The following is a 22,145-nucleotide window of genomic DNA, read 5'->3' as shown; positions in this document are numbered from 1 at the left end:
AAAGAAATGAATATTTATTATTTGATTAATTGATTCTGGTATTGCAGATTTGAGTTGCGGGTGTGTGTGAATTAGTTTTGATGTTTTGTCTTAGTAATAATCAATTAACAAAATCATTCTGTTGAAAATTATCCATGTGTATATTTTGAAATTAAAAAGCTTTAATTAAAAATAAACAAATAAATAAAATCATTCTTCCAAGAATAGATGCACAGTAAATACCTCTTATTAGGTCCAAGAACAGAGGCACAGTAAAGAAAGTATTTTTATTAAGTAATATACAATCATTCAAGAGATAATTTGAAATGTGTGAATTCCCTACTTAGAATACAATATTTTATTTTTGCATTTTAATTAAATTAAATAAAGCATTTATTTAGTTTTATTAAGTTAAAAAGGTCTCTGAATGTTCAATGTAATAACATTTCCCTTCACTAATATTCATTGATGAAAAAATTGAGCTTTTACTACTTTTTTTAGTAGATACTTGTTGATTGACTGATACAATAGGCAGGCAACAGAGAATTGGGGAAGGAAACCAAAAGGGGGGGAAAAAGTGACTCAATTCAGGATCTTACAGTACATTTTGGAAGACAGAGAACTACAAAATGAGCACAAACTACAGAACAAAAAACTTAAGTCATCAAGCATGGTATATAAGTGATATTAATAATTATTGTATTAGGAATTCAGAGGATAGAGAAATCTCTTATGTCCAGAAGGATCAGGAAACTCATGGAGGAAGTGATATTTGAATTTGGTCTGATGAATGAGATAGAATTTGGAAAGTCTGAGTTCAGCAAAGGAAGATGAATGTGTGGACAACAGAGTTTAGTGATCAATCAGAAAACATTGATTGACTAAGTACCTGCTAAATCTTAGGCATTGTGCAAAGTAGATACAAAGGCAAAAGTGGAAGAAGCCCTGCTCTCTAGAAGTTTATATTTTAATGGGAATATATTTAAGTATGTGCAAGATGTTGTTGGAAAGGAAGGCACTAGTAACTGGGGAACTCTGGAAAATCTTGGTGCTTGAACTGAATTTTAATGGATAAAAGATTCTGAGAGCAAGAGGCAAGAAGGGTGAGGTCTTCCAGGTATGGAGGACAGCTGGAGCAAAGGTAGAAATGTGGGTAAGATAGGTAACTCTTAAGCTAAGAAAAGGCAGAATATATTTGGCATCTGAGTGGAACAGGTTGACAAGCAGCAGATTTGCACAGAAAATTAGCTGGAAATTTTGGATGATGTCAAATTTTGGAAAGTATTTAATTTCCTGATGAGTCATCAATCTTTAGACTCCTCTAAAGGTTTTTGAACAAAACATGGTGAAAGGGGTGTTTTAGGATAATTAGTCTGACAGTAGTGTACAAGATGAATCAAGAAAGACTAGAGGTAAGAAAATGAATAGTGAATGAATGATTACTAGAATGTTTTATTAAGCATTTATTATGTACAAAGCAGTGTGCTAAACCCTGGGCTTAAAGATAGAAAAATAAGACAGTTCCTGTTCTCTAGAAGCTTATATTGTAATGGGGGAGGCAATATATGAAAGATTTTATCTGTGAGTCAGATAGAAAGGTCCCCATGGTCTTTAGAGGGTACAAGGTTGTCCAGGTCTGACAGGATCTGAACTAATTGAAATGAAGAAAAATAGAAGAATACAGCAGATTGTATGAGAGATGAATTAATAGGATTTGGTGAGCACTGACAGGAGTTTTCTAACTCAGTCAGCAAGCATTTAGTTAACCTAGGAATTAGGGGGGATATATAGTTCTTAAGGAACTGGCATTCTGTTGAGGGAAATATGTGCACAAATAACTTAATATAAATATATTTACAAAGTATTTTTCCAAGGAAGAGGATAACAATTCAAGGGATCAGAATAGGTTTCCTATAGATGGCTAATACCTAAACCGAGATTTGAAGAAAGCTAGAAATTCTTAGAGATGAGATGAGGAGAAAATGCATTCCAAACTTGGGAATATCCTATGCAAAAGTCTACAAACAGGAAAAAATGGCATCCTTGATTTTTTTTCCCCTAGTGTAGGATGAAAACTCATGTACTAAGAATATAGGAATGAGACAAGATCCCAGGCCTTAAGGCAAAAAGTACTTAACTTTTTTGTCTTTGACCCCTTTAGTAGTCTGATGAAGCCTATAGATGCTTCCTCAGAATAATATTTTAAATGCATAAAATACATAGCATTACAAAGCAATCTAATTATACTGAAATATAATTGTCAATGTTTTGTTTTGTTTTTAGTACTCTCTAAGTTGATAACAGCTGCCTTAAAGAAAAAGTTTGATGTAGCCTTTGTGAAAACAAAATGGCACATAAAGCATATCTGGAACATCTCATGAAATAGAGCAACTCCAGGGGCCAGAAAGAGAAGGGAAAGCAGATGATCAGGCTAATACCAAACCTTAACATTGATTGGAAAAATTTGGAACACAAGGTTTTGCAAGGGTTAATGTTGAAAAATTATCTGTGCATATGTTTTGAAAATAATAATAAAAAATTATGGCTAAGAGCATCTTTTAAATCTGGAAAAGGAAGATTGTACAACAGTGAAAATATACCAGGAAAATTTTTTGTTCTCTTACTGAAATTTTAATATTGAGGATGAATGGAAAATTGAGGTCACTACTAAAGGAAAGTATGCTTTCTAAAGCATATCAGTCAACAAGCATTTATTAAGCTCCTTGTGTACCAGATATTATCTAAGCACTAGAGATATAAACAAAGACAAAGAAATAATCCCTTCTCTCAAGGAATTCAGTTTAATTTGGGAGATGGCAAGCAAACAACTATGTACAAAGAAATTATATATATATATGTAAATTGGAGGTAATTGACAGAGAAGAGCTACTACTATTAAGGGAAATCTGGAAAAGCTTCTTGAAAAAAGTGGGATTTTTAACTGGGACTTGAAAGAAGCTTGGAAGGACAGGGGATAAAGATAAGGAAGAAGAAAATTCAAGGGATAGGAGATAACCAGGGAAAATTCTCAGAGTTTTGGGAGGTGGTATATTTTATGCACGTCATTTCATGGCCTTTAGATATCCTTTAAAATTTGTGTACAGTGTGTCTATATTATATAAAGTATACATGCTTATTTTGCCCTTGAAGAAACTCATCTAACAATAAGTATTTTCTTTTTTTTTTTTTTTTCTCCTAGTGGTTCTCTGTCACAAAAGCGATTTGTGTTTCCATCCAATGGTAAGAAATACTGTAATAATTTCTTGGAGATTATAAATGTTTATAGTTTCCCATTAGTTACTATTACATGCCTTCTTCATCTTTTGAAATGTTGGATATTGAAGAGAGCTAAGCAACATTCATTTTATGATGTTTGGAAGAGAAATTTGAGGAAATAACTATAAAAGAAAAAAAGCTTATTAATAACCCATGAGAAGCACTATGATATATAGTAGATAGAGTTGCCTACTTTAACACACCAAAGCTGTTTCAATTCTTCATCTTCTCTTTTCCCCCCACCCCAAGTGAAATGAGAAATGACACTAAGGTCAGTATCTACCACACTAGAACCTAAGAATGGGGGAGACTAACTGTTCTACATTACAATGAATTAAATAAGATCAATTAATTAAAACAATCAGGATACAATATTAGGTAATCTGATTTCTAATTGTAGGAAAGAAAGTTTAGGGACTCTTCAAGTTGGGAGGGGGAGAATGAACAGATATATTTCCCTGAAATCAGAAAATACAGTATCTCATTCTTCAGAACTGTGAACAATCAAAGGAACATGGAAACAATATTTCTTTGATTACTACAGGCTAGTTTTCAGATAGATATATGGGCTACTTGAGATACACAACTGTAAGAAAAGTCTTTGCATCAATCTTTAGGTCTGACTAGATTTCTAATCAGCATAACCTAAGTCTTTAGTTAAAGGGTCTGTAAACAACAGGTAGAGGTGGTCCAGCTTCCCAGCTATGCAGGATGAGGTTCAAATAATGCAATAAGGTTTTCTCCCAATTGTTATAATAAAGATTTCTGAGAAGACAGAAATTGGACTAAACCATAATTGAATAGAAAGGAAACTGAACTAGCTTCAGAATTGAATCACAAAATGGAGTCAGTGTGGTACACTCAATTCCTATAATTAAACACTTGTCCTAATCTTCCCAATTCCCTCAAAGGGAGGGCTTACTGGAATGCTTTACCAGTCCTAAGGGAATCAGCCAAAGCAGCCTGACATATTCCAGCTTCTAGGACCATTGTCCCCACTCTTTTAAAATTTGCTGAATCTTGACCCTGTCAGATTCCTGAGCTCTGATTGCTTATGTAACTAAGTCAGGAGTAGCATCAGGTATCAGGATCAGGTTAAGAGGATACAAAAGAAATCTATAGGGATGTAAGATATACACTAAGTTGGATATTTTTATGAACAAATTACTAGACTTCCTAATGGCATTTGGAAATTGAAAACACAAAAATGCATATCTTTATTTTTTTCATCATTATTTGGGCATTGTTTTAATAGCTTTTTACTGACAATCCTATATGCATGGGTAATTTTTCAACATTAACACTTGTAAAAATTTCTGTTCCAACTTTTCCCCTCTTTCCACCCACCCCGTCCCTAAGATGGCAGGTAGTCCCATATATGTTAAATATGTTAAAGTATATGCTAAATACAATATATGTATACATATTTATACAGTTATCTTGCTAAGTGGGTATCTTTAAACCACTTCAGTATCCATATGTTAAATACAAGTTTGGATTATGCAAACAAATTCATTTATTCTTCCAAGTTCACCTAAGTCACTTGATTCATCCCTATCCAGTCAATAACTAGAAAATCAGCTGAATAGTTCTAGGCCAATTTCTTAGTTTGCTTTCTTTCACCGTTCATCACTAGATCTGTACCTGAGTTGTACTATTCCTTTATTGTAGGATGTAATAAATCTCTGAATCTGGATCCTGCCAGGCAAATCACAGCCTCTTCTTCCTGGCATTGGGTCAGTGAAAATGGAGAAGAAATTCACTGGTCTCCTGCCCAAGCACGGCTTCAGGACCGAGGACCATCATGGGCTTCAGGAGACACCAGCCCCAACCATAAATCTGGGGAGTGGCTAGAAATAGATTTGGGCGAGAAAAAGAAAATAACAGGTATCTAAATACTTAAAATTAATTTTGTAGGTATAAAGGATTATATTTAGGAATCCATTTCATAATAGGCTGCATTGAAATAATACTTTTGATTTACATAGTGTCCTTCTTTGAAGCTCCTAGACTTGTTTAATGCTAGTATCTTCCCTCTGTTGAATAGCTTCAGTTTATCCGGTATGTGTCTTGTTTGCAGATAGTTCTTTGCATCTTGTTTCTCCCATCAACATAAGCTCATCAAAATCAGAGACTGTCTTTTGCCTTTCCTTTTATTCCAAGTATTTAGCACAGTGTTTGGCACATTGTAGGTACTTCACAAGTACTTATTGAGAGACTACTGATGGACAAAGTGCTTTACAGATTTTTTTAAATGAAATGACTCTTCAAAATCTCAATGTGTGAAAGAATGAGGGACATGTGTTGGGTTGGTTCCATTTGTCTAACATAATCAACATATGTTTCAAGATGAGAATGAGAAGATAATTCAGCAGCTCTTCAATTTCAAATATAAATTTTAGATTATTAAAAAAAATTATTTTGCTGTGTGAAGCATTATATAACAATACATGACATGAAACTTCTTTTCCCCAAAAAATTAGAAAAAATTCTATTAACTATAAAACTTTCTTTCCTGAGCAGCAAAATGAAGTTAATTAGAAAGAATCATGTTAATATATTTAAGAAGTCTGTGCTCTATTATAGAAAAAAATAAAAGGGAAGTTTTAGAAGATTTTGAATGTGGTATGCATACCTAAATATGGGGGGAAATGTTTAAAAAGAAAACTAACCAAGAGAAACTATCTTGTTATAAGGGATTAGGACTACAGGATCCACCCAAACAAATTTCAACTTTTATGTTAAGTCTTTTGTGATGAATTTCAAAAATTCCAACTCCAAGTGGAAGACCTACAAAGGAATTGTGAACAATGAAGAAAAGGTAAGAAAAATGACTGAGGTGAAGAATCTGATTTGGGGAAACTATTCTTCATTTTTAATGTTTTTGTTGTCATCTTTTGTTTTCTAATTACCAACACTTTCCAATATTGGGTCCCCTTTTCCTCTCAGAAAACCATCAAAGGAAAAAAAAAAAACAACCCTGCTTCATCAATGTTAACCAACATATTTAAAAAAAAAAAAAAAAGTCTTACATAATATTCAATCTTACATACCCACAGTGCACTCACTGTCTCTGTAAAGAACCAAGGAGAGGTATTTTTCCATATCTCTTCTCTGGGACCAAATTCAGCCATTATACTTTTTAATTGAATTGTATTGTATTTTTATCTACTGCTGTTTTCCCCCAAAAGAAAAACAAAACCCTTGTAATAGACAAACATAATCAAGCAAAATGATCCCTACATCAACCATGTTGAAAATAAAACAAAAAAATCTTGTCTCAGTCTATTCTCTGAGACTATCTCCTTTTTATCAGGTAGCATGTTTCATATTGAATCCTCTGGAATTGCAATTGGTAATTGTGTTAATCAAAACTCTTGAATTTTTCAAAGTTGTTTGTCTTTACAATATTGCTGTTTTGTATAAATTATTCTCCTTGTTCTATTCACTTCACTCTGTAGTATAAGTTCACACAAGTCTGTCTGTCTTTTACCAAAACTATTCCCTTTATCAAGTCTTACAGTACAATAATATTCCATCAGATTCATAGACCAGAACTCTTTTAGCCATTTCCCAATTTATGAGTATTACCTCAGTTTCCAAACTTTTGCTACCACGAAAAAAGCTGCTATAAATGCTTTTATGTATATGGATTCTTGAATCTTTGGGTCAGTAGGTATCCACAATTTAATCATTTTGCTTATTGTGATTTCACAGTATTCATTTTAATTTTTTTCCTATTTACATTATTGCCATCATAGTGTGTATTGTTTACCTGGTCCTGCTTATTTCACTTTGTATGAATTCATATAAATTCTCTCATGCTTAGGTATTCCTTTAATTATTTCTTATAGTGAAATAATGTCCTATTATATTCATACTACTTTGTTTCCAGTTCTTTTCCACTGTAAAAATTGCTACTTCTAATAGCTTGGTATATGGGAGCCCTTTCTTCCTGTTATTAATATTAACCACTGTAGTTATATACCTAGCAGTGTAATCTCTGAGCCAAGGCATATAGACATTTTGGTAAAATCAGTTTTCAAATGGTATGAGCTACTAACTATAGAATGTGTTTTTCAATATTGAAAGAGAAATTAGATACCTTTCTTGATCATATATGAATAAGAAAAATAGCTGCAAAAATCATATGATCTTTTTTGTGTTATGGATCTCTTTGATGGGCTAGTAAAGTCTGTAGAATTCCTCTTCAGAATAATGGTTTTACTGCAGAAAATAAAATATATGTGTACTATTCCTTTTAAATACATAACAAAGTTATGTAAAAAAAGAAAACATAGAAAAGAAAACTATATTATATAAATTATAATATATAATTATGTAAAATTTAATTACAAATTTTTTAAAAGTTCATAGATCTCAAAAAAAAAAAAAAAAAAAGAACTGTTCCACAGTCTGAAATATAACATTCCATTTTTTTAGAATATAATATAAATTTCAACAATATAGACAACTCCCATTGTGGAACCTCTAATTTTTTGTATTAGAGAGTTGCCTGGGGAGCTGAGAGGTTAAAAATCTTACAGAGAATCACAGAGCTTGTATGTGTCAAAAGAAGGATTTTATCTCTGGTATTCCTGCTACCTCTATCATGCTACTTCAATTTTCTGCCTTTAAAAAGCCCCATTTATTCAGTAAACATTTCTTTTCTGAGCTACTTAGATAAATCCATGGGATATACCAAAATGACTAAATGTACTCCTGCCCTCAAGGAATTTACAATCTATTATCTATTAGCAGATTAACTTTGATACAATAAGCCACAAAAATAGTAAAAGGGAATCTTTGAGATGCTTGAATTTTTGGTGTTATCTTTAACTTTTTTTTTTTTTAAGCAGCTAATCACCTTGAATTAATATACTAATCAAAATGAAATTTGAATTTAAAAGATACCTAAACCTTTATCTTTATGTTGGCTCATTCAGAGCATTAAAGTGTTTCTGTAAATTAGCAGTGAAGTCTAATTGAATGCAGTTTAAAAAAAAAAAAAAAGTAATTGAAATAACTCAGAGTAGATTGTAACCCTAAAATGGTAGGAGAGGCAATTATGTTAATACTTAGAGTGGCGCCCAGATTACAAGAAAAGTTGTCAGTTTTGATCTTAAATATAAATCTGAACAGCCACCACCTTCCATAAACTAGCATGAAGCCCAGGGATTTTCAGGCAAAAAAAAAAAAAATGCTGCCTTTGTATCTGAAGGGGTCGTGGTAGAAATAGTAAGATGGCTTATGCTTTTTAAAAACAATGTCTGGCTTTATTAGTACTCACAGGAATTTCTAATTAATATAAGTTATTTTAGTTTTATGTGAATTAGTTTCATAGCTAGATTGGTGCACTAACCTTTTATTATAAATACACACACAAGTAGTTTTGTTTTTTAAAAAAAGAACTTGTTCTTATAGATATTTCAAGGTAACTCTAACTTTAGAGACCCAGTACTGAACAATTTCATCCCTCCCATCGTGGCCAGATATGTGAGAATTATTCCAAAGACTTGGCATCAGAGAATTGCTCTGAAAGTGGAACTGATTGGTTGTCAGATTACCCAAGGTAGGACTCATGAAAAACATTAATGATTCCTAATGTTTCCATTGTTTCTTATGCTTCAAATATAGAATTAAAAAAAAAAAAAACTTTTTGCCTTCTCTCTTCCCCATTCTTTTTGGCAGGTAATAATTCATTTGTTTGGCACAAGCCAAGTCCAAGTACAGGTGTCTCAATTGGGAAGGAAGATAAAACTCTCACAAAACCCATCCCCTTTTCTGAAGAAGAAAGAGGTATAACTCAGTTACACTTTGGTTTTTCATTTTATCTGCTTTAATCATAATAATAGCTAACATTTATAGAGTACTTTACAATTTACAAACTGCACTGTACTTATTATCTCCTTTAATTCTCAAAAGTAGGCACTCAATAATATTATCCCCTTTTTACAGGTGAGATAATTGAGGATAGTGATAGTGATGATGAGAATAATAATTTGCATTTAAATAGCATTTTAAGGTTTTCAAAGGGATTTCTTCAGAATGACCCTATGAAATAGATACTCAGATTATTATTATATCCATTTTAAAAAGAGAGGATCTGTGGCTCCTCAAGGTTAATCTGGAGACCTCAGAGCTCAAAAAAACATCCGAGTTAGGATTCAAAATCAGGGCTTTAAAATACAAAACCAATGTTCTTTCTAATATTCACATTGCCTCTCCAAAAGGTACTCCACCCATTTGCTAAATCAAGGAAGATTGCTACTTAAGAATTGACAGTCTTCTGAGTATTCTTTTCTCTAATTTCCTACTAGTTTTCCACAGACAACTTGCAGAGAAAAACTGAGGAATGTGCTCTGAATGACTTATTCTAAGCTTTTAAGCCAACAGTTTATTTTTATTTTTTTAATTGTATTTTTAAATATACCTTTAAGATTAAAGTTATTTTGTGTATGTATGTATGTGTGTGTGTGTATGTATATATATATATATATATATATATATATATATATATATATATATATATATATATATATATATATATATCTTCCTCTCTCCTTCCTTTAGCCCTAGGCCCCACTGAGAAAAGGAGGAAAAACAAACCCCCTATGAGAAGCATGTGTAATCAAGGAAAACAAAGACCCCATTTCACATTGGTTGTGCCCCCCAAAAAGACTCTATCTGACTCTGAATCCATCATCACTTTGTTAGATTAGCAGCTAGTAGGGAGGGAGTTCTTGGAGGGCCATAAGAAACCCTGTGGTCCTAGTCTAGTGATGACAATGTTTACTTAATAACAACATGTTTGTTCTTGGCAATTCCTCTGTGGCACTGAGCCTGTTTACAAAGGACTTGAGAATATCTTCTCTATTCACTTTGCTTTTTGAATATGAAGCCATATTTGTACACTTAACTAATTTTATTCAGACTTAGATGATGGAGATTTTTTAAAAAAATGTTTTTTATATATATTTTTTATATTTTTTTATATATATTTTATATATTTATATATATATATTTAATATATTTTTATATATATATAATATTGTGTGTATTATATATAATTATATCATTAAATTATAATAGTGAATATAACACACTGTTTAACCAAAAGTACATATATAGATATTATATACATATATACATGCTTTAATCAAAATAAAAATTGGCACTTATACAGCACATTACAGTTTGCCAAAAGTTCTATATTATCTCATTTGATTCTGGAAAACAGGCACTTACTTTTGTTATCCTTTTTTACAGATGAGGTAACTGAGGATAGTTATGGTGATAATGACAATAAGAAGTTGAATTTATATAACATTTTAAGATATACAAAGCAGTTTCTTCAGGTTGACCCTGTGAAATAGGCACTTAAATTACTATCACATCCAAATACAGATATAGCTATAGAAGTAGATATACACACATATGTAGATAGAAAGACACACACACATCAGATAAGAGATTTGGATTTGGGATATACCAAAAAGGTATTTCAACTTATAGCTATCATGGTATGATCCTAGGGAATTCAGCATAATGTCTGCCTTAGTTATTAACATGCTAAAATAAATTTGCCTTTGAGATAGTCCCCTTTGGGGAATTTCTGTTGTATTGGGATTATTATTACATATATATGTGTATATACATATATATGTCTTGTGAGCAAATCTTTTAAAAAGCTAGTATTGAAATAAGGCCATTTGTACAGTAGGTGAATTACTTGCCTCAGAAGGTTATTGCGAGAAAGAGGCACATTTAGGGTTTTTTTTTTTATCTGATAAGTGAATTCCACTGCTCCAAATTCCTAATAGAAGTTCCAGGTGAACTGTGATACACCTGAGTTTTTTCCTGCTGATTAGAGAGATAAATAGGTTTAGTAATTATTAGTAAAGTAGATGCTCTGAATACAGGTGTTTTGTGAGTTAAGATGCTTATATATTTTTCTTAGTCATCCCTCTTTTTTTTTTTTTTCATATACAATGGCATCAAATGAACAGTTTCATGCAACTTTCATTGCATTTTTTTTTTCCACTATCTCCTTTTCTTTCTTTCATTTAACGAAGACACATTTATGGAGCACACATTTTAAAAAGTAACTTTCTAGCTCTTTTTTGAGTTATGGTTTTTAGTGATATCTTCTGGAATTAAAGGAGCAAAAAATAGTCTCCCTTTCTTTGTTTTCATAGGTTGTAGGAAGAGCAGTTTGGGGTCTGCTCCAACTACTACTTAAATCACCTATTATTTCACTAAGCAGAAAGAGCTGTACCAAAAACATAGCCATCCCATTCTATTTTCTTCCTTCTAGATATGTCTTACAGCAATATTAAAATATTTTTAGTGTGATTTAAAACTGAAGCCCAAGGCAAATGCTGTTTGGTATTCTTAACCTGCAGGGTTCATTTATTTAAAAAACATTTACTAAGCACTTCTTGTGTACCAGATACTATTCTGGACATTGATATATAAAAGACAAAAAGGAGACAATCCCAGACCTCTGGGAACTCACATTCTATTGGAGGTGGGGTAGGGAAATCTACATTCCTATCTTTTCCTCCCTATCTAACCTACATACTCCAAATTCTGAAAAAATTAGTTTGGCCCTGGGGTGGGGAATGCTAGAACTTCTAATGGTATTGAATTGCTTTATAGGTTCCACTGTAAACTTTGGTCAGCTAGCAAGAAAAAATCCTGAGTGAAAAGGCCTGTTTCAAACTTTTTATATTATGAGTTATCTATATTTATCTTAGTCCAAATTATGGACTAAGTAATCTTCTCAGAGCATATTATAAATCCTGGAAACATAGGAACTAGGCCTATGTTTAATTAACATTTGCTTGAAATGCTGTTTTCCTAAGTTTCATCTTGAATTTCTGGTATTCCTATTTCACATCAATAAAATTCATCTCATTGATGCACAAAAACTACAGGTATTAGTAGGTGGGCCTCAATTTCTACAATAACTTATATACTAATTTTCTCCATTCTTTTATTGCCTCATGCCATATTATGTTCAATTTCAAATAAATGGAATCTATTTGAATTGATCTGAGTCAGAATGTATTTTTTTTTAGGTATAAAACTGAGGACTATACTCATTCCACTGGTGCTCTTTGTGGTCTTGTTCGTAGTTGCAATGGGTATCTTTGCTGCAGTGAAAAAGTATGTGACTTTAATTTTATTTATTATAATAAAAATAGCAGTAGAACCTAAAAGTTTGCTTCTCTGACTTCCTTCCATTTCCACTGGAAAAAGTATTCAAAATAACATTATTTTTGAGTATAAGTTAGGGAGATGGTAATTTGTTTTTTGGAAGATAAAAGCCTTAAATATGGATTTAGTGCCTTGTTGAAGAAACATATTCTGGAAATGACCTTGTTCATTTAATGTAAGTATCTTGAGTTGTTAAATCATCCTTTTTGACACCATTAGGTCTTTTTTTTAATCTGTGGGACAAAATATATCTCCTGGAAGCAATGTGTCAGAATTAAAAGAACATTGGACTAAGTAAGCATTTGGAGATTTGATTCAGCTACTTATGTGACTTAGAAACTCTTTAGGGTCTAGGTTTCTAAAATGATTGAACAAAAACATGAGGTGTTAAGCTGTCTTCCAATTCAAAAATCTTATGATTCCAATCCAGGGTTACAGTGAGTAGGATCAGGACTAAGAATGAAAGCATTTCCTGTTAATTAATCTATACCTTATTATAATTTCTTGCCATGATTTTAAAAGCTTTGGTTTCTGGTATGGAAGGAATGTTTTTTTTGCATGTTAGTATAAACAAAATGATGAGTAACTTTCTGATTAATATATGATAAGATATATAAAATGTTTGCATTTTAGAGCTCCAGGCTATGGTTATTTGCTAAAACAATTGTACTGGTTTCAGTGTATTTTAGTTTAATGCTTTTAGAGAGCCTATTATTTGATGCAGGTCCATGGTAGACTAAAGTGAAAACCTTTAACTGCAGAATTGAATTTGAGATGTCATTTTACATTTTAATCTTTTTAAGAATGCACTTTAGCTTGGTACTTTTTTTTTTCAAGTGCTTTTAGGTCTGAATTTTTCTAAATAATATAGTAAAATAAATGATGAAAAATACATTTATAGATGCCAATTTCCAAAATATAAAGTACAAATACTTTCTTTTAGCTAGGAGCAATTGTTTTTGAGATGTAAAGACAAAAACATGCTTTCAGAAATGTTAAATTCTGTATCTTATTTTTTCTTGTTTTAATTCTTCTAGAAGGAAGACAAAAGGAAATCCTTATGGATCAGCTGAGGCACAGAAAACAGGTTGATCAAAAATATTAATAGTTTTCATTGACTTTCTATGAAGTTGCAGGATTTCCTAGTTGAAAAAAAAAATACCCACTGTCTCTTAGTTTTGTTAGGACAGCAAGTATTAATGCAGGACCCTGTCACATCTTTAAGGTGGCAATAGGATTGTCGAAATGTATCCTATCTCTACATTCCAAAGAAAATAAGATTTTCATGGTCCACTTTAAGTCCATTATTATTCTCTTCAATATTTGGCCACTGCATTATGATATTGCTCTTCTATAGATTTTTAAAGTGGCTATCTATGAATTGAAATTAACTCCATTGTCTCAGTAGCCACCAAGAAGCTTTGGGGTACCCCACCCTCCTTATCCTGCCAAGGAGCTTAAAAACTGAGATTTTTTTTTTTTTTTTAAGGATTGCCTACCTTTAAAAATAGCATAGAAGAGCTTATACTATTTTCAGGATCCTATTATAGCAGAATGAGCTTCTTAACTGGAAGATTAGATAGGATTTGGCTCAGGGGGTTGCCATGAAACAAGACTAATATGGGAATCAGTGAAGATAGAGAGCCTTCTTTCATATTAATCATAATCAGCAAGCATTAAGTGCCTACTATGTGCTAGAAATGACACTAGGTGCTAAAGATACAAAACCAAAATTAATTGCTCCCGCCCTCAAGGAGCTTATATCCAGTTGTGAGGGGAGTCAATAGATAAGAATATGAAAAAATAAATAAATACTAGGTAATTTTGCAGGGCAAACCCAAGAATTCAGGAAATCAGGAAAAGTATTGTGTTAGATGGTAGTCCTTGAACTGAATTATGAAGGAAACCAGAATTTCTAGGAGGTAGAGGGGTGAGGAGAGAGTACCTACCAGGTATGGGAGACAGCCTTTGTAAATATTATTAGAATATTATTAGCATTTGTCAGCAAATGAAGTATGCTGCTGTTCCTTAGCATCTGAAAATCCCAATAATCAAACTGGATTTCTAAGTAAGGTTATTGAATATCCAAGACAGCAAGACCATTATATAAAACCTATAACGTCTATTTATACTATTGTGTGTTCATGCATATGCAGGTGTGTGTGTATGTATCTCTGTCTTGCATTTCCCTATAGCAGTCAGTGTCATAGCCTTTCTGAACCTTAGTAGCCTGAGCAGATTCCAGGATGTACATTTATAAAAGAGCTTTTATCTTTTGAAAAATCCTCTACAAAATGTTTAGTATACATGTGGATTGTTTCCTTTTTTTTTTTTTTTTCTTTAATTGCTGCATCTTTATTCCAGGATGTTGGAAATTGCTCAAACAGCCTTTTGTCAGACGTCAATCATCAGAATTCACCATCAGTTATGAAAATGAAAAGATGAACCAGAAATTAGACTTGGTCACAAGTGACATGGCAGGTAAATATCCAACCTCTGATGAATCTTCTTTGACCTGAGGAGTTTTATGGGATCAGGCAATATTATGACCTGAGGGGAAATGTGTTTTTACTCAGCTCTCATTTATGTCTAATCCAAAAACTAGAACTGTCATTACCAGGATTTTTTTTTTTTTTTACAGCATTCTAATTCAGAGAAGCCGTAAACAAACTTCCATCAGAAAGATATTTAAAGAACTGAGAATCTGTGATGTGTGCCATGTGTTCAGCACTGATTTTACTCAAGTTTCTAATAACTAATAAGCATGATGCTGACCTGGAGCCACTATCACATTTCACAATAATTCTAAATTATCAAAGAAAGATGGAAATACTCTCCATAATTAAAATATTACTGTATAGTTACTATAATTAATAGTATTTGAGTGCATTTTTTTCTTTTAAAATCGATAGTCTTGCCATAATATATACAATTACATTTCAAAAAAATAAAACTTTTATTTTTTATCTTTTGTTTTCACATTACCATACCAAGAATATATTCCTCTTTTTCCTCCCAGTACCTTACTATAAAGGATTTAAAAAAAAAAAAAAAAAAAAAGGAAAAGTAATAGGTCAGCAAAATTCATGAAATGTCAAAAAAATTTGACATAAGTGTTCTGTATCCATAGTTTCCTACTTCTGAAAATAAACATTTTCATTTGTCTTCTTTGGAGCTAAAATAGGTCATAATGATTTATTTCACAGCTTTTAGTTTCAGTTATTTAAAAATTGTTTTATTCATTTATATTGTCAGCATTGTTTGTACTATTTTCTTCCTTTTGTTTACTAATGACTGCTAGTGTTTTTATAGCACTTTAAAATTTTCAAAGTACTTTAGATCTATTAACCCATTTGATTTGCTTATTTCATTCTGTATCATCAGCTCTTGATGCTTCTTCCCATGTTTTCTTGGAATATTACTATTTATAATATCATATATACATTTTATTTATATACCATAGCTATTTTCCAATTATTGGGTATTTGCTTTATGCAGTAACTCTTAAAATAGTGTACAAGACTATCCCATTCTAGAGATTTTCTGAAAGTATTGAAGTTCTGAGGAGTAAGGTCAAAGAGAACAAGTGAAATATATCTAATACTGTAGATATGCCCTTTTTCTGGATCTAATATTATTAATTTAGGAATATGTATATGTTATTAGGAATAGGTATATGTATATGTATATTTAATGAATATGGCATTCATTAAAACAATATTTGGTATATTCCTCCACTAATGCCTTATATCAGTGCTTCATGATGGTTTGGGTGAGCCAAATGAGCCTGGATTCCCAGAGACTATGAATAGAATATAAACTGAAGCAGGTTCCATCAAGATCAGGAAAAACTTCAGGTGTTGTCTTATAAGCTGGGTGGTGCAGAAGATAGAGTGCTAAATCTGGAGTCATGAAACTTGAGTTATTATATGTCCCTGGGCTAGTGAGTTGATATCTGCCTGCTTCAGTTTCCTCAACTGTAAAATAAAAATGGCAATAGCACCTCTCAGAGTATCTAGCACAGGTGCTTAATTAATGTTTATTTCTCTCCTACTTCCAAGCTCCATCTCTTGTCCTTGGGCCATCTTAAGAACAGAGAAATAAACTCATCATCAATAATAAATATCTTGGGCCAGAGTGACTTATACAACAGAAAAACAATGAAATATTCTTTGTCCTGTATAAGCCCATAGTGGGACTTGTAGAATGTGGGTAAGTTAGAGATGGTAGTAATGAGATCTAGAAACTTTAATTATTGGTGCTCTTATTGTGTGATATTCATACCATACTAAGACTATTTGGGTCTAAATTAGTCTTTGGAAATAATAAGAGTTTCTCTTTTTCTCTGACCAAAGGGAAGAAAGAAAATCTGTATGGATGGAAAAAAAATTAAAAAATGAAGAAGGGGATTAGAATTAAGAAAATTTGGTGAACTCAGTGAAATAGCCTAGATCATCTATCTGCCTAAGTGTTAGGGAATAGATTTGATAGTGAGAAGGGACAAAAAAATGTTTGATATAATTGAGGTAGAGAAAAAGATAAAAGAATTGATAAGAGTATTCCTTAAGGATTACCAAGCATCAGAAAAAGGCAGGCTTAATTTATATACTATGAATTTGTAGTAAGTCAAATCAGCTCAGTTTTGTACTTTTTTTTTCACCAGTAGTACTCCACCAACCTAGAAGAATGGTGAAATCAGGTGGTGACCATGCAGCAATGAGATTTCACAGTTTGGGATGAATTTAAGGTCAGCTATGCAGTGAGCATGTGACTGAATATGACCTACTATATACACACACATACACTTATTCCCATATAAATGCAAATATACATATCTATACATATGCATAGATATAAGTATGTGTGTGTTTTTGTATCTTGGACAAGGAAAGCATATGGGAAATGATCTAGGGCCTGATTCAGTTAAGATGAAATCATATTTTCAGTAGTCTTTGGATGTTTGCAGCTACAAAAGTCTATTTTTATACTATTAGTTCAGTCTAAGTCTCTACTCAGAAAAATCCAAATGGATCAAACATTTGTGTAATCATTCATCATGTGCCAGATTCTGTGTTAAGGACTTGGGATACAGAGGGAAAACACAAAAAAACAGTCCTTGCCTTCAATGAGTTTATATTCTAACAGAAGAGTTAATGTACAGAACATTAAGGCTTAGACAGGTGATGTTTGTCCAGAATCAGGAAAGTCACAAACCATCAGTTTAAAGCCAGGACCTTTGATCTCAATCCAGTGCTATTACATTGTAAAATGCTGTCTTTTATTTGTTAAGCAGACAATGAGAATGTATAATAAAATGAGCCTAGAATTAAACAGTAAAAAGAGAGTGGGCTGGATTGCATTTGGGAAATTGTTTTAGAGAGAATAATAAAGACATTAAAAACACTGCACAAAGACTTTTATTTAAAAATATTCATATTTTTTAATGTGAATATATTTCCAGTGGTGCTATGTGGTTGCTTTGTGACAATAGACACAGTCTTCAGAAAATTATTACAATTAAAATATGAAACTAGAATACATATCACCCAAGGGGCCTTTAGATTGTATTACCAGGGGACAGATGTAGGAGAAATTGAGTATAGGTTATCTTTAAGGAGATGTATGACCTTAAAAAATGGGACACTCATATACTCAGAATAATGTTTCTTAAAGTATTCCAAACATAGGCATTTTTATTAAAATAAAATTTCAATTAGCTGGTCATCTTTTGCTATTTTTTTGCATATATGGATATTATCTTTCCCCCTTCACCTCATGTCCTTTTGTGATTCATTTTATTCTCTCCCCCTCCCTCTCTTTTTCTCTCTTTCTTTGTTTCTTGAGGCAATTGGCATTGAGTGCTTGCCCAGGGTCACACTAGCAGCTGGGAAGTGTTAAGTGTCTGAGACCAGATTTGAACTCAGGTCCTCCTGACTTCAAGGCTGGTGCTCTATCCACTGCGCCACTTGGTTGCCCCCATTTTATTCTCTAAAAGAGAAGTGTAGAATTTTCTAGGAGGTTAGAAGAATTGGCTACAATGGCAGTAAGTCATTGAGGACTTTTATTCTTGATTTACAAGAACAACTTTTTTTTTTTTTTCCCTGAGGCTGGGGTTACGTGACTTGCCCAGGGTCACACAGCTAGGAACTGTTAAGTGTCTGAGACCAGATTTGAACTTGGGTCCTCCTGAATTCAAGGCTGGTGCTCTATCCACTGTGCCATATAGCCCCCAAAAATAACTTAACTGGTGACATTAGGGAAATGGTAAAAGTAGGAGGTAAGCCTGGTAATGTTAGTCCTTGAGGTAGCTGAGAATGACCCCTAACTCTAAGGCCAAAGGGCTAAGCCAAGGCCCATGAATATGTCCAGTGAAGACATTTATCTGTGGAGAAGCCAAGTGAGGAGATGGAGATACGGAGCCCAACCAATATCAAGATGAGCCATATGTGAGGAGGAAAAGGGTGAAGGAATATATGTGATTCATTGATTAATCAATTAATCTATCACATTTTGTCTTCTACTGTCATATCTTCCCATGTGTATATGTCTTTAAGAATAGGAACCTTTACTATCTTAATATCTTATGGCCAATATCTAGAAAGCTCTTGGCATAAATTAGATTAATTGATGTCATATTGAGGGAAAAAAACCTCCTATAGGTACTTTTGCTATTTACTAATTATTTTTTATTGGTCTGTGTCAACAGACAAATATTTCAAACTCAAAAGAATTAATTGAAGACTTGACTACCAATTGACACAGGTGCATTACAGCATTGTACCTAAATTTAAAAGTTTTCATTGTTATTTAGGGCAAGAGATGATGGAAGGGGAGAAATGGAAGTGCAAGGTGTTTCTGGGACAGAAAAAATAATGTTCATTAACTTCAGGCTCTCCTCTCCAGGAAATACAGTTGGTGCCGTCTACAGACAAATAGAAATGTAATGATTAAAATAATATGGCAGCGTCATTTACTTAATCAGCTTTAATCATTTATTTGGTTTTTAGATTATCATCAACCCCTCATGATTGGGACTGGGACAGTCATGAGAAAAGGTTCCACCTTCAGACCAATGGACACAGAAGCGAATGAGACAGGGAAGAACTCTGAGCCAGAAAACCACTATGCTTGCCCTCATCCAACCAGCCGCCATGAGTACGCATTGCCTCTAACAAATCAGGAGCCTGAATATGCTACTCCTATTATAGAACGGCACTTAATGAGAGAGAAAGCCTTTCCTGAAGGGGGCTACAATGTGCCTGTCGTTGCTCCATCTCACAAACATTCGCTTTCCTCTAGCAGCTTCTCCAGTCCAGGTAGAGTGGATACCAAACATGGAGAATACCAGCTGCCTCAAGGTCCTAAGCCAGGGGAGGGTGACTACGATAAACCTAAAGTCAAAAGCTCCTTAACCACAGAAGACTATGATACTGATTATCAGAAGCCTCAAATGAATCCTTTAATGAATGATGGTTATTCAGCCCCTAGAGACTGTCTCAAACCAATAAACCAGACTGCAATGACTGCCCTTTTATAAGCCCATTGTGAAAGAAACTTGATGTGGTATTGAGCATTAGGCTGATGTACTGTCATTGGAAAGAAAAAAAATAGGATCTTCCTAAAGGCTTTTTTTGTTTTCATTATATGTGTGTATGTATCTATGTGTACCCATATCTATTGCTATAGATATTATCTCTAGCTATTTATATGTATATAGTTAAATATTTAGCTATATGTATAGAGATTTTGCTATATTGATAAATGTGGGTATCCTTATGCAATCTATCAATAAAGCCCTTGCTATACATATCTAAATGCATATAGATAACTATTGGTATATTGATATAGGTAGATATAGGTACATCTCATTAGTTACACATGTACACACACACACACTGTTTGTGTTTATGCTTATATACACATAAATACTACATATATATATCCATTATATGGGTGTATATATGTATATTTTAAATATATTGATTTACATGGGATATGTGCATGTGTTCTAATAGGATCTTGCTGGAGAGGTTCAAGGACAACCTCTTTTTACTGTTTACACAATATTGCAGTTGATGTTGGTCTTGACCACAGAGGTCTGTGATTTTTCTTGTGGACTGGCAAAAGTCAAATGAGTAAGTGGTATTTTTCTTTCTGTAACTGTGATCTTAAGCTACTTGGTGTAATATGTGCAATTTGTACAGAGTATTTAACATGAATTAAAATAACTTAAATTTTCTTGATCAAATTTTAGATCTTCACAGAGGTTAAGTGGGAATGTGCAGTTATTTAAAAAGAAAACCTTATGTGATAGTTACATTGACTTTTAAGATATATTTTATCTGATAGTCTTAGCAGCAGGCCTGTTTAAATTTCACCTTCTTATTATTGTGGTTTATTTCCTTTCTTTTAATAGTGAAAAGTTTTAAGTATTTTTATTTTTCTTCTCCTAGAAGACCTCATTACTTGAAGCATTAAAAGCACACCAACAAGAGTGATGGTTTTTAGCAATTATGTGTTATTGTTCTTGTTTTAAATTCAGCCATGGTCTATTCTCTTGTGACGACCAGTTGCCTGGGTTCCATCATCATTGAGAATGTGAAACACTTTGTCATTTCTCAAGAGTAGTTTCAGTTTTTGTTAACTTGAGAAGACTTCCTAGTGATCCAGATCCTAAGAGAACAGTTTTTCTTCTCTCTGCTAATGTTTCATCACTTCTCACATACTCCTCACCTGAATTTTGGGTAATACCACAGAGCTTTCTTTACATCTGTGTCTATCCTTTTCAAAATATCTGTGAAGCAAAAATGTGAATTAATAAAAATGGAACACAAAAAATACTGCTCTTTATACCAATAGAAGATGAAGGTAATATAGCAATTCCAGCTTGAGTTTTTGAGTATGATTTCTGATCTCAGACTTAGAGTTTTAATTTGTTTTTATTTCAGAGTATCCTACTGCAACAATGACAAAGACACAGTCCAATAGTTGTTTGTAGCATGATAGTTGAAAAAGAGGTGTTTTTGAAAAAACACATTTTACTCACTGCACATATTATTCATTCTAGGTTAGGCCAGACTTGTGCTTTTAAATTATTTAAAGTAGTTTTCATCAGAGCAGGCTTTATGAAATAAAACTGTGCAATGTATAGTTATTTGTGAACACTGTAAGCAAGAGAGGAAGTAGATCTTTCTCCATCTGTGACCTTTCTGGGTATATTAGCTGAAAGTCTTGACCAAAAAATTCCAGTCCCTAAATTCTGGATGTAACTGTAGTTATGTACAGTTTTTCATAATTTCTGTGAAATATATAGAATACACTGAGGGGTGCTGAAATGTCATGGCAGCTTATTTTCCCAATACTGTGGGGTTAAGTTGTTGATGTTTTTGTTGTTATGTGGTAGTACTGTATACTAATTTTAATAATTAAACTTCAAAACCAAAGTTCATTTGGCCTTTGAGTGTACTTCTTTCTGGTCACATAGCCACTACCTTACTTTAGGACCTCATCAACTGGAAGTATAAAAATGGCCTTTTAATTCATTCTCTCACCTCTAATTTCTTTCCATTTCAGTTCATTCTCAGTACTGCATTTTCCTTAAGCACAGATCTGACCCATCATCTCCTTGCCCAATATGCTGCAAAGGCTCTTGTGACCTCTAGGAGGAA

The 22,145-nt window shown here is 32.8% G+C and overlaps 1 protein-coding gene across 3 annotated transcripts in view; it reads left to right on the top strand.

The window, feature by feature from the left end:
• DCBLD1 (discoidin, CUB and LCCL domain containing 1) overlaps nucleotides 1-21,920 on the top strand; it is a 101,484-nt gene extending 79,564 nt beyond the window's left edge. The window contains exons 7-15 of one of the 3 annotated variants that reach the window (XM_074310017.1): nucleotides 3,179-3,219; nucleotides 4,927-5,142; nucleotides 5,952-6,076; nucleotides 8,680-8,827; nucleotides 8,947-9,054; nucleotides 12,339-12,426; nucleotides 13,515-13,564; nucleotides 14,842-14,958; nucleotides 19,485-21,920. In XM_074310017.1, coding sequence (XP_074166118.1) covers nucleotides 3,179-3,219; nucleotides 4,927-5,142; nucleotides 5,952-6,076; nucleotides 8,680-8,827; nucleotides 8,947-9,054; nucleotides 12,339-12,426; nucleotides 13,515-13,564; nucleotides 14,842-14,958; nucleotides 19,485-20,014 — 1,423 coding nt within the window. In that variant the 3' untranslated portion in view covers nucleotides 20,015-21,920. Of the gene's footprint in view, nucleotides 1-3,178; nucleotides 3,220-4,926; nucleotides 5,143-5,951; nucleotides 6,077-8,679; nucleotides 8,828-8,946; nucleotides 9,055-12,338; nucleotides 12,427-13,514; nucleotides 13,565-14,841; nucleotides 14,959-15,118; nucleotides 15,244-17,140; nucleotides 17,291-19,484 lie in introns of those variants that run through there. The other 2 variants (XM_074310018.1, XM_074310020.1) reach the window with 2 other exon arrangements.
• The last annotated feature ends 225 nt before the right edge of the window (nucleotides 21,921-22,145 follow it).

The sequence above is a fragment of the Sminthopsis crassicaudata genome, chromosome 4 (assembly GCF_048593235.1).
Source record: "Sminthopsis crassicaudata isolate SCR6 chromosome 4, ASM4859323v1, whole genome shotgun sequence".
Classification (NCBI taxonomy): domain Eukaryota; kingdom Metazoa; phylum Chordata; class Mammalia; order Dasyuromorphia; family Dasyuridae; genus Sminthopsis; species Sminthopsis crassicaudata.
Note: the sequence above shows the minus strand (reverse complement) of the source record. Positions and strands in the feature narration are given on the sequence as shown.